This window comes from Cyanistes caeruleus, chromosome 3 (genome assembly GCF_971803275.1).
Source record: "Cyanistes caeruleus chromosome 3, bCyaCae1.hap1.1, whole genome shotgun sequence".
Taxonomy (NCBI): domain Eukaryota; kingdom Metazoa; phylum Chordata; class Aves; order Passeriformes; family Paridae; genus Cyanistes; species Cyanistes caeruleus.
Genome location: NC_141703.1, coordinates 39,246,711 through 39,260,135, shown reverse-complemented (window position 1 = coordinate 39,260,135; position 13,425 = coordinate 39,246,711). Strand labels below are relative to the sequence as shown.

General features: G+C 36.9%; 1 protein-coding gene across 1 annotated transcript in view; it reads left to right on the top strand.

The window, feature by feature from the left end:
• Positions 1-8,000, top strand: part of TM9SF2 (transmembrane 9 superfamily member 2) — a 29,671-nt gene extending 21,671 nt beyond the window's left edge. The window contains exons 14-17 of the mRNA XM_023947190.2: positions 1,302-1,453; positions 2,481-2,592; positions 3,215-3,386; positions 7,337-8,000. Coding sequence (XP_023802958.2) covers positions 1,302-1,453; positions 2,481-2,592; positions 3,215-3,386; positions 7,337-7,404 — 504 coding nt within the window. The 3' untranslated portion in view covers positions 7,405-8,000. The remainder of the gene's footprint in view (positions 1-1,301; positions 1,454-2,480; positions 2,593-3,214; positions 3,387-7,336) is intronic.
• Positions 8,001-13,425: the final 5,425 nt, after the last annotated feature.

Genomic DNA, 13,425 nt, shown 5'->3' with positions numbered 1-13,425 from the left:
CTGTGACCCGTGGTTAGTGGCAGTGATAGTTCTCTGCAGAAATTTGGGTTATCATTGTATTTAATTGAGTGACTGCTACAGATAAATCAGTGATGTGAGCATTTTTATTTTAATTAGTGTCTTTTTCATAAACTAAAGCAATTACTTGACCCAGCAAGCATAAGGGAAAACAAATTATGCATTTCTGCATTTCTTCACATATTTCTTGTTCCTGTCTGCCTTCTACACTGAGGATGTTTCCTGATGTGTGAAATCTGTTTGCATAAGTGTTTTGTAAATGGTTATCTCTGCTTGGCAGACAATAACTGTGGTTTACTCCTAAACTAATCAATTTTACATATTTTTATGAGCTCTCCTTGTGACCAAACATTTCATAATTTGGTGACCAAATCATTAAAAAATGAGATTGGTTGGTTTTTTTTAATCCTAAAAAAGTTTACTATCCCCCACAAATAAATTTCTATAAGTGCAGATACATTTGTGGTTCTTTTCCTGCGTAGGAAACCAGGGTTCCATCTCTCTATAGATCTCCTGTAATACCTTCAGAGGGTATTGTTTTAGTAGGCACTTTTTAAGTCAGCTGTGTTCTTATCCTGTTTTTCTTAACCAGAATTTAGTGGGTTTTTTCTGATAACCGTGTTGAAATTCCATCAAGTCCCCCTGCATTGTGCAGGTGTTTACATCTCCTTTTAAGGAAGGAATATTTGATAAGCTAATAATGCAATGTGGTAGGTGTCACAAAAACTTGAAAATCAAATCAGAAAGGAAGTATCTATTGATGCTCTTGGTGTAATCTTTATGAAAGAGGAAAGATGTAAAGTATGCACGTATCTTACAATGCCTTACACTGTTTTCCCCCACCATGCTAATTCATGCATGTGTCTTAAATTAGGATTAAATTGCCAGTTTGAGTCCTTTCAGTAAGTTTATCCAAGTGAGATTCTTGAAGTAAATCCTGAAAAATACCATGCAGGAATTTTTAGAAGGTGAAAGCAGGAGTCTGCACCACCACTACCCCAACTGAAATGTGGTAAATCAGCTCAGGCTCTGTAACAGATGATAGATAGGCAAATGTTAAAAGGGAAGTCCAAAATATCTGTCACTATGTTTTCAGTAAGAGCTGTCTTTTTAGCAAGCTTGCCAAGCAAGTGTTGGTAACTGAGCTGGGAGCAGAAGCAAATGTAGTGTAGCTGGGCATGCACATGCTCAAAACAAAAAGTAGACTTTTTGTCACCACTCATTGCAAAAATAAAGTTAAAAGGTTTGATATTTATTTAACTGTTTGTTATTTTCGTTTAAAGGCTATTGAACACCCTGTTCGCACAAACCAAATTCCACGTCAGATTCCTGAGCAATCGTTCTATACAAAGCCATTACCTGGCATTATCATGGGAGGCATTCTTCCTTTTGGATGTATCTTTATACAGTTATTCTTTATTCTCAATAGTATTTGGTAAGTTCACCATAAATTGAATTTTAAAATTCTGTCATAAAAAGTGGTAATTTCTTTGTGAAAGTTTTTCAAGATGCTTTGCCTGATTTTTAGAGGATTCAGGGTTACTATAATACTGGTTCAATAAAATTTAAATGTTAACATCTTTTTAATGTTTTGTTTTAAAAGTACTCAGTGCCTGTTGTGCTTGTTGGGGTGTACAGAGAGGTGGCTGTGATATGCTTAGAAATTTACAGCTGACCTACCTTCAGATAGTTTGTTGTTTCCTCATGTAATTCTTCTGACTTCATGTGGAAGTGTCTCTGAAGCTGATATATGGCATATAACTTGACAGTAGTAAAATTTATTAAAACAAACTTGAGATTTTTTGGTAGTTGTTATTAGGCTGGAAAAGTATTACTACTCTTGGGAGGAAAAAAAAGAAGCAAGAAAAAATTCTTGTGAAATCTTTATAAAAAAAAAAGAGTAATTATTTTAAAAAATAAAGCACCATAGACTAGTCCAGTATAAGTGAATTTTGATGTGAGCTCACTGACAAACTAATCTACTGTGAGGAATTTGTATTCCTTCTGGCACAATTTAGTTATTGGATCTTGTTAAACTGTTTCTGAACCTTGAATAGGTGCCTCTACCCAACACAGACAGCTACAGCATTTGACATTTCTTGTTATTTTGGAGTTCTGCCCCTTTGATTGAAATGTGAGGTGAAATCCAGGTTCTGCTGAAGTCAGTGGAAGAGGTCATGCTGACTTCACTGGAACTATGATTTCACCATTATGTTTAGTCATTTCTTTCTCTAAAATCCCAACCAGGGGCATGCTTTGGCCTTCCTTTCTCAGTGTTCTCAGACTGAGCTGCCAAGGCTCTTATTCTTTAGTTAAAAAATAAACTAGTCAATTGTATGGCTGCACAATTGACAATGTTTCAATAGGAAATACTTAAGTTGAAGGTGATGTTACTACATATGAAGAAATAATAATAGCACAATGGCAATTTAATTTTTTTTTTTTAAAACTCCCTTTTATAGGTCCCACCAGATGTATTACATGTTTGGCTTCCTGTTTCTGGTATTCATTATTTTGGTTATTACATGTTCTGAGGCAACAATATTGCTCTGCTACTTCCATCTATGTGCAGAGGTAGGAAATATTTTCTCTACTTTCAAACCTGATAATGTTCCAATAGTGCTTAAAAAAATTTTAATGCTTTTGTAACTGAAAACAGGTATTCCAGAAATTAACATGAGTACTAGTGCTAGATGAGATGTACATAAACCAGGCCTTTAAAATGTAAAGAAGGCTTACTTTTGGCAAAAACTGTAAGAAGTATTAAAACCCTGCACTGGGTATTGCTGAGTCAGATATCACATCTTTAGATTCTCACTCCCTCTTTTCTGAAGGTACTAAATGAATCCATTAATTTTGTTCAATCAGAGTGCATTTTGGACTTCCCATGCCCAACCTTGGGGTAAAAAAAATCTCTATGGCTGGAAATAAGTACATCTGGCTTATTTGGGGTTTTAGTATTTTGTGTATTTAGTATTGATCTTTAGGTTATTTGTCTCTAATTTTGAATGGTGTAATTAAAACAGTATTGATTATATAGAGTTCTTCTCCCTCTAGACAAAAAACCCTACAAAAACTTACTTTTGGATAAAGTAATAATAGAGAAAACTAGCTCTGCATTCACTAGTAGGATCAATGGGCTAGAGGTGTATGCAATATTGTTCACACATTTGTATTTTTTCCTCACTCCTTCTAGGACTACCACTGGCAGTGGCGTTCATTTCTCACTAGTGGCTTCACTGCAGTTTATTTCCTAATATATGCAATACATTATTTCTTTTCTAAACTGCAAATCACAGGAACAGCTAGCACCATTTTATATTTTGGTTATACCATGATTATGGTTTTGATCTTCTTCCTTTTCACAGGTAAGTGTATTGGACCTGAATTTTAAATTTTGAATCTGCCTTTAGTTTCGTACAGTTAGAATCCTTGGCAAAACTGATCTTGATACAGAATTATACATTTATGTATGCCTTTGATTTTTTTCCAGGTGTATGTTATTTCAAAGTTTAATAAAAGAGATAAGTGAGGATGAGGCAAAACTACTGCTAATTTGAGGTGTGGCCTACAATTAAGTCTACAAATATGTTATAAGTACTTTTCCAGATTTCATTCTTATGATAGTCATATGGCAAACTCAGTTTTTTAAATTAGTTGTCTTTGGAGAAGCACACTTCACACACAATCAAGTATAAAGTTACAGTCTCAAGATAAAAACTGCAGATTTTATGGAATAGCTGAAAGGAAGAGAGAGGAGTAAAAGTTGACAAATAATGCCTTTTTTAAAAAAAATTGCTCTCTTCCAGAATGTATTTACCTTTATCCCAATTGCATTGAAGTGGCATGGGAAGCAGAGTTTCTCTGTCATTTTTTGTATCAATCTTGTCAGAACCTTGTAATCTTCATTGTGAGAGTTTGGAAAAAACATCTGTCTCAGGTGCTGAATTTCAATTTCCTCTTCAGTAATTGAGATGAGGTCACAAAATCTTCCATTGTAGTTTTCAGTCAGACAGAAATAGCCCTTGTTTGGGGTGGAGAAATGGCAGTGAAAATGCACGAAGTCTCCTTTCAAACTGATGCAAGAGGCAGCAACCACCAACTCCACAAAAAAAATCTTAAAAATTCTATATTCTGCTCCAGCAGAATGCAGTCCATCCTTGTTTACTCTACCCTACAGAGCAGTACTTCTGAAACTCTTTTGAACTAATCAATGGTTAAATTATTTCAGGCTTCATGTTGATGATGACTTTTAATGATTCCAAAGACTTGGATATGTATTTATGTATAGACACTATCTTTTGAGGCCTCCTGGACTACTTGACATCAGAGCTTTTAATACAAATCTCACTATGACTATTAAGTAGAATTTTCATTTCCACTTAACACAGGAGAAAAAAAATAGTGAAAAAAAAGAAAAGAACTAAGAATGGTGTTCATTTTAAGTGTAACTGAATATTTCAAAAACATTTCCACTTCAGCTAGGGAAATATTGAAGCTGTTTGCGCACTGACTGAATGCAGATGACGATGAACAGGAGCAATGGCCTGCAAGGATTTTCTTGGGTCATTGCCTGTTAAAAGGAAGAAATGGGACTTGAGTGCATTATATAATCTCATTGAGAAGTGATCAAGCTGTGTCCCAAAAGTGGTCAGTTCTATCCTCTGTCCTTCTTTTTAAGTCAGTCTAATGTATCCTGGCATTGCTTGCAGATAGTTTGTAATTTATACATCTCTACTTTTTTTCACATTTCTGTACCAATTTACAAGTCATTCTGAATGCATAGGTCAGGGATTCTGCCTCCCTTGCTCACTTTTTCTTCTTTCTCACCCTGCTTTTCTCTTAACCTTTACTTTTGGTCTGGGTGTACTGATCGTTTCATCGAACTAAAAAATCCTAGGATGTGTGGTTGTTCAACTAGAAGTGAATGTGTTCTGCTGTATGCAGATTGATTTTTCAATGCAGTGTAAACTTACAAAGTAGTGAGAAAAATAATAAGGCCTTACATAAGTGTAAGGTCAATTAAATTAGCTTCACCAGCTTTTCCAGCAGATGTTCAGCAAGTCTGCCTGTAATAGTAAACAGTTTTGCCCAAAACCAGAATTGTGTTTACCCTGTCTCATTTGTTCATTCTGTTAACTTTGGATGTATGCAGTAATTCTGAAGCATGTTCATTCAATATAAAGGGGATTTACAATAATTTTCTATGCTGAGACTTGGTTTAGCTGCCTTTTTGCATCTCAGATACCCATATAATTTCCATCTTTTGCCCTTATTCTTTCAAGTCAGTCATGTCACATGACATTGTCTAGAGGCCTTAAGATGCATCCACTGCATCCCCTTTTTCCTTTGCTCACATGTTCACTTTCAGTTGACCAAGTGGCTGTGCAGCACCTGCCAGTAAATTTTTAAGGTAGGTTCACAGACATGCAAAGAAGAGGAGGTTTATTCTCATCTCCTTTCAGTTGCTTTTTGTGGCAGTCATTTGTTTGTAATTGGGACAGTGAAATAAAAGTCGTCCTGTGCAACTAGAACTAAGTTTTCAGAGTCTGTATGCTCTTGATTTTTTTAAATTTTCAATTTCTGTGTTGATGACAGGGGAGAATATATGTGAAGATAATCACACAAAATTGTAAAACACTGTATGCTTAATGATTTTTTTTTATCTACTTCCCTTAAGTGCAAATTACCTTTTAATTTGTGGAAATAATCCTGCTTCTTAAGGTTTAAGAAGAATTTTGTCCATTTAGGTTGATATGAATGTAAAAGCAGATTATGTTCAGTTCTCTGATATTTACTGAAGTGCTCTGAGATAAGGATTTACTGAAGAAATCAGAGGTAGGGTAAAAGCACAGGCAGTTATCCATTTTTGTAAACAAAAGAACATGTTAGCAATTTAGCAAAAACTGCTCCCAAAGGTAACTGACTTCCCATATCAGGATGATAAAAAAGCTAAAACAAAAGAGTCATAATTGTTGTATGAAAACTATTCTGCTGCTGCTTACTCGTCTGTGAAAAATTGTCAGGATCAGGAGGAAGGGTTTTGGCGGTGCCCTGCTGCTATGTCGGTGTAACACATGCTTCAGGCACTTGCATCCATACTGCATTCCAGGTCATTGATCAGACTCAGCAGGCAGAATACCGGGAGCTACATGACAAATCTTTGATTCACAGCTGGGATCACAACTACGTATCATAGTAAATGAGTCACTTAAACATCAGTAGTTTAGCAAGCGTAAAGTGAAAAAAAAATGACCATGATATCATTCATGGTTCCTTTCAAGCTTTTATAGTGAACAAATTACCACACAACTTTTGTTATCCCTCTTACCTGATCTAAAACAGAGGAAGTTTTTTCCTCTAAAGAACTTCATTGATGCTTGTGTAAATTAAGGATATGATTTTAGAAGAGGTACTTAGGCAAAAGTCAGATAATCTTCAGGGCTTTTTTCATGTCCTAGTTTTTGTGGGAAATTAAGGTTCCTGTAACAGGTGTTCTGAGCTGATGTTTCATCCTGTATCATTCTGACTGAGACTGAATTTCAATGTAATCCAGTTACATTAACAAAGCCCAACTATATTAACTATTTCACATTCAAAATAATACTTTCGTTAAAAGTTTCTTTTGGAGTTACACAAAGAAAAGGGATGAAGCTGTTTTTATTCTGCTAGAAGGATGATAAGTTGTCAGGAAAATGGCCGTCATCTCTCAGTTTTAGTTCAAATCTGTGTGTACCTTTTGACTGTTGTGTTTATTTTTAAGGTATGTAATACATGTTTTCAGTAGAACTACAATTTGTGTAATAACTACACTATGGTTTGAAATTTGTATTAACTCAGTCTGTGGAGAAATAAAGGTAGTGCTGTAGTTTTTCAGGACCTTAAAGTATTGCTAAGTAATGGGAACTCTGATGGTGTTATGTTTATTAAATATAATATTCTGACAGCTGAGCAGATCAGATAGTGAGAGCAGTCACTGAGAAAGGGTAAAATGGAGCAGTGTGAAGGAGTGGGACTGCAGCATACTGGAACAACAAGAACAAATATGTAGGATAAGTAACAGTAACATCTTACAACGAGAGTCTTCCACATGATCTATGTTCCTGAAAATAATGAGATAGGTTATAGAGTAGTTGATGCCTGTAAGGACGAGGTATTCTCTGTAACTTTCCATTATCTGATCTGATTGATGTACTGAAGGCTAAGGACAGCAGATCACATATACATACAAACTGACTTAGAAGCTACAGACAGAAATTAATGTCTCCTGTGTCAGTGTTCTAGTATGTAATTTTATTTTATTTTTTTTCTTTTTTAGGGACAATTGGATTCTTTGCATGCTTTTGGTTTGTAACCAAAATATACAGCGTAGTGAAAGTCGACTGAAGAAACCAGTGTAAAGAGTTAACACAAAAGAGGTTTAATCTTCATTAACGTAACTTAAAAACCTGGTCTCATTGATGAACTTGAGCTTTATCAGAAGTATTGGCTTCCTGTTCTTTGAGAATGATACTGAAATACACCTACTTTTCCACTAACACGTTTGTATTGTGACTTAACAACCTGTTTTCATTCAAACCTTAATGAAGATCAGAGTTATGATATTTATGCATTTGTATATACAACTATACTTTAAAAGAAATGTTAAATTCTAATGGCAGAATAGAAGTGGCTGTATTACACAACTTAATGATACTTCTGATCAAAGTACAATTGTAAATAGGTTTTTCTAGCTTGGTAGGTGGGATGAATTATTTTTCTTTGAGGGAAATGAGAACTTTTTATTATGCTAACTTTGAAGGATGACTCTTAAGAAGTGTTGCTTTTAGTCTGGATGTGATTTTTATTTTTTACTGGTGTTACGTCCATAAATATTCTGATTTCTGTGACTTAATTAGTTTTGGTGTTCTTGGCCTTTTAAACTATGTGCCTCAGTCTTTGAATTTATAAATTCATAATCTAATAAACGTTGTAAAAATGTCTTCATTGACTTATTACATATTATCAGTTCATAAAAATGTGTAAATACAATTATATTGAAGACAGATGCTTAAAGATTGCATAGAGTATTTTATGGCATTTTCTATGGTTTAATGTATATTGACACACATTTAGATCTGCAGGAATTTTTCCTTGTGCTAAATGGCTATAACATGGACATGTGATTGTGGCGCATGAGAACTAAATTATACACACATTTAATGAAATCACTCTGCAGCATTTATCCAGTCCTTAAGCCAGAAATGTTGCCAGGGACTGCTATGGAGTTGTCACTATGTTGAGAAGATCTTACAGTGCATGAGTCAGCATTCTCTGCTGATCTTGCCTTTAGATCTCAATGATGCATATTTTATAGAGCAACTATTGCTGACTGTACTTAATGTAGGTTAAAAAAATAAAAGAAAAATACTATTTTTGCCTTATAATAAGAGTCTAATGTCAATTTTGGATGACTGGCATTAAACCTATATTTGCCTTTTTTTGGAAATGGAGTATTTTTTTCAAACCCTGTTCGGTAGTTTTAGACTCATAGCACAATTTGGCTGGTAAAATTTTATTTAAAATTAAACTTAATGTACCAATTGCCATTCATAAGGTTGCGGAATTTTACTCTTACCAGTTTACTTTTCCAAAGGACCTTAACCTGATGATGCTTGAATATTGGACCCAATAAAAATATCCTTGGTTAAGGTAACTTGTCACTATTAACCTCCCAAAAGTTGCCACATCAAGGCTTCAGGAGGCATTCCCATGGTTGCAGTGTTCCATAGCCCTTCCCAGATGAACCACAGCACTCATACTCTGCTTTTCACCAGACACGGCTCTGCTCAGATGCGGACAGGTTTGTTTCTTGTGCCCCTCACAACGTGTAGCCACTAGGAAATGCTGATTTTAGTTAAATCTTCCATGCTTTAGGTTCAAAACAGGAAAAGGGTGAGTATGGTGTTTGCTCTTTAATACTGCAGCGAACTGTAGTGTGACTCTTTATTCAAATGTTCAAAACTGTAAAATTGAATAGTCTTCTTATCCCTGGTTTTGTGATCACCTACTGTATAGTCACTGCCTGAAATCATCAGTAGCTTTTACACAAACAGAGATACTTAGTTTGAGAAACATGAATCAGTTGTCTGCTATTGAAATTCAATTTCAAAAAGACAGATTTTTGTGATGTATTTACAATTGCTGCATAAAACTCAGGTTAATAGATGAAGCCACTGTGGTGTGTATGTGGGTTTGAAACTGATGGGTTTTTCCTGGGTTTTTTCCCCACAGACTAGTTGATAAGTCGTGGCAGCTTCTCATGTATTTTATTTCCAGCTTTAAAGGCAGTCTGTGAAATGTGTCACTATCTTTTGGAATCTGAACCTGCTGCATACACAGCTTTTCAAGCAGACTTGCCTTGTAATTATTGCAGCTGTTTCACAATTGAAATGTTAAATGTTCAGTGTGGAGTACTTGAGACAATTCAGAAAGTTTAATACATCACAGATTTTACAGAAGAGCTGTTCTATAGTTGTTTTTGCCCATGTAGCATTACTTGTAACCCTTATAACATTACTGCCTCAGATAATTTTAAATGTTTTTTTAGAATTTAGGATTCTGGTGTGTGTTAGGACATCTAAGTGTTCTACTGTGTACTGTATCTGTTTTTCAGATCTCTAGGGAAGCCCGTTTTTTTTGTCTAAACTTTCAAAATACTGAGCTTTTCCAAAATCTTACTGTATTACCCAGTATTTTCTTAAATTGCATTTAAGGCATGAATGTCTGAGAAAATGTAAGTTAATAGGAGGGTTAAGAGGTAGGACAAATTGCTGAGCTCCAGGAAGACACAGGATATTTGGACAAAACACTTCAGAAAAGTATCAATTTTTTGGTGGCTGATAAATAATTTTAGAACTTATTGTTCGAAGCCTGAAAAAGAGTGGCCATCACTGCCAGATTTAGTCTGAAAGGAATCTTTGGTCCAAATCATACTTTGAAAACATGATAAGGGAATTGATGTCCTGATTTTCTTTCTCCAGAAGAAATACAAAAGCAGCTTTATGGCAAGCTGTCACTCACAGCAAGCTTGTCATGCCATCATTAATCTGTAGTTTCCCCTCTTACTCAAACGATTGGCTGTGTTTGAACACGCACGAGAGTCCTCAGGTTTCTGCAGTCGTAGAGTTTGTGTGTGCCTTCAGCTGCTTGGCTGGATCTTGTAAGCAGTGTCATAAATATTGACTGTGAACCAGTCATTTGATGCTTTTTCTGCTATTTTCAGGCACAGAAAGGCTGTGAGAAATTACTTCAGGAAAAGTCTGGAAGTGAAGAGGTGAAATAGGACAAAATTCTGGCAGGAACCTGCAGTGCTCAGTTATACTGATCTGAATATCTGTTTTGAAGGGCTGGGAGGCACCAACAAAGTCCTGTTTGAACTGATTTACAAATCAAAAAGGTGAAATGTGGACGTGAAATGTTTTACTAATACTGGTAAAGGCAAAAATACCAATCTCTAAGTAGGCTGGACAACATCTGTATTTCAGACAAGGTAGGGCAGAAGTTAGAGACCTTGAAAGGAAGTGTTTTTAGCATATCTGACTTCGGTCAGTGGAGTGAAATCGTGGCCAAATTTTTCTACAAAGCTTGGTGAGAATACTGGGGGCGGGGGGACTGCTGCAGTTGGTCCTGATGACATGAGTGGTGCAGAGTAAGTCAATACTGAAGTTTCTCACTGGATTGTTACTCAGCTGATTGAGATCCTGAGTTTCACAGATAAAAAGTTACATGAAATTTTGTAGTGGAAATATGGAAAATACTTAAGAGCTGTAGATGTTTTTGTGTTTAATGACTGATAAAGCACAGCACTGAGCATAGAATCACAGAATGGTTGACTAGTCCAATGTACCTTTTTCCCCCCCTTTTTGTTACTGTATTTTGGGGAGTGGCTTTTGGGTTGTGGTTTTGTTTTCTATTTGTTTTTTTTTAGTGGGTTTTTTGGTTTTGTTGAGGTTTATTTTCTCTTTTTAATTGAGTGTTACTGCAGTGTTAGATTTAGCAGTGTTTGGTTTAGTGGTCCTGCTCCAGGAATTGAGCAAGAACTTCAGTAAGCTTAGCTGGTGTGGGACACACCCATCCATGGGTTTTTGCCATGAAGTTACAGGCCATCCTCTTTCTGTTTGGGCATCTTTACCAGTTTGGACATCACCTTCATTTCTGGGGGTAGCTGTATCTCCAGCCCATCACAACTATGTATTTCCTTAAAGGAAGGGAGATTACTTGTGCCAAGATGTTCTTGTCTTGTCCCAGATATGCTGCTTCCTACAATTCACCTCTAATTTAATTTTTTTATTCTCAGTACAAAACCATTTATCCTTATGTCAGACACTGGTGATCTATTTATTTCCATATCTCCATAAATATATATTTCTCAACAGGTTCATGAAATATTTCTGGTACCTTATAAAATGACTTCAGGTACATGGCCTGCACAAGTGTGTGACACTTCAGATTAAAGCACAAACCTTCAGGGACTGCTGAGAGACTTAATTTATCAGTTGATTACAGCTGCCATCGTGCACTATTTCTTCTTAAACGAAACATCTGCAACTTGCTGTTGATGAGATGAGAGTAGTTAACTACTTGTAAATCAGATAAGCCAGGAGATTACAAATGAAGCCTGTCACGTTTGGGTGATGGCACATTATTGCCACTTGCCAGGATTCCAGGACTTCAATGAAAATGCAGGAAATTCTCCCTTCCCTCCAAGGTATTTGAGCATTGCCTGCTGGCCACAGCACACAAACAAGTACAGGGTGCAGCAGCAGAGGCAAGGGGATGATAGGAAGGTTTGATCAAAGCATTCTACTGGAGGAATTTAGCATTAGATGTTTAAATATGCATGATCCTAAGTTTCTGGAGGTGCACAGCCAAAAATCTTGGCAAAGAACCATAATAGTAATTACACAGATAATTTATCAGTGAATGTGCTAACGTGTCTCCTGCATGTAGTATGGGCATGCTGCTAGCAAGGGCCCACTAGAGTTCACTGTATTTTATAAAGCCTTGCTTTATAAGGATTAATTGTCCTTACTCAGGAACTTGTTCTGATGATACCTTCAAACAGTTTTTCTAAGTACAAAAGGCTGCTTCAGACAGAGGCCCACAGGGTGTCCTGAGAGGCTGTCCAGCCTGGGCAGAGTGAGATGGGCAGAATGCCACATTCCAGCTTCTCGAGTTCAATAGTGCCAACGCCTTGTTTTCAAACAATTCAGCACAATCAGTTTTGTTGATGCTGCTGTAAGACTCAATGGATGTGGCTTGTGTGGGTGGTTTTGTTGGGGTTTGGGGTTTTTTTTCAGAAGGGGAGCAGGGTTGATTCGGGGGGGTTTTGTTCAGGGTTTGTCAGGGGTTTTTCTTTCAGTAATTAAGTCAATTTTGTCTCTCTTTTGGGGGAAATGGTTCAGGTAGAGAAGATGGTCTTCCTGATATGTTCCCAGCTTCCCATGACTGTCTTTTGATTTGTTTATAATTACACCTTTGGTTGAGGTGTATGAAATCATTAAACTGACTTGGCTACATGATGTGAAGGGAAACGTGCAGCTGAGAAGAAAAGTGACATCCCAGCAGGGCAGCCACATGCACAGTCCAGCCTCTGCTTGCCCTCTGTGTTGCAGAAGGTGAGCAAACTTCTCATTCTCTGGAGGTTGGTAAAGGCAGGTGGGCCATGCTCAGCTCTCACCTATTGCATGCACCAGTAATTTGTTGCTCTGGGATATTACTGAGGAGGTTAGGGGGGGCTTCCAAGATGCCCTATCCTTTCCATTTTTTAGCTTAAGAAGCAGTAGGGTTGTGATATTTCTTCTCCAGCCTTTCTTAGGAGCTGCAAAATGGAGCAGTCAGAAAATCAGATGTTTCCTACATTTTTCTGCAAGTTCTCACAAGGAGCCCTTTCTACTTTCCTGCTGGAAATTGCTCTTCTCTGCCCACTGGCGGAAGGCTAGCAAGACGGCTGAGAAGAAACTGATGTTCCATCACTCTGTCTCCTTCTGCAGGCTGTAGTGACAGCTAAATCATATGTGTTCTGCTGCTGCATGATGTCAGATCAGTGCAGCCCCAAGGCAGGTGGAGGGCAAGGCAAAGGGGAAGCAGCAGGTGGTCTTAAATTTGCTGTTTATCCCAGAAAGCTGGGTGACCATAGTAACACTGGATAAAAATTAGAAAGAGGCTTCCTTCCCTTCAAGAAGGACAATATCTACCTAGGGGGCAGAGTCCAAGGAAAGAATTGACTACTGTACCAGGAAAATGATGGTTTATTAAACTCAAGTCTTTTCTGTCAGTCTGTTACCTGTTTCAAGTGGGGGTTTTTTGCTGGAAGAGACATCTTAAATCCCATACTGAATTTCTGAATAGACCAAGACTGGCAGA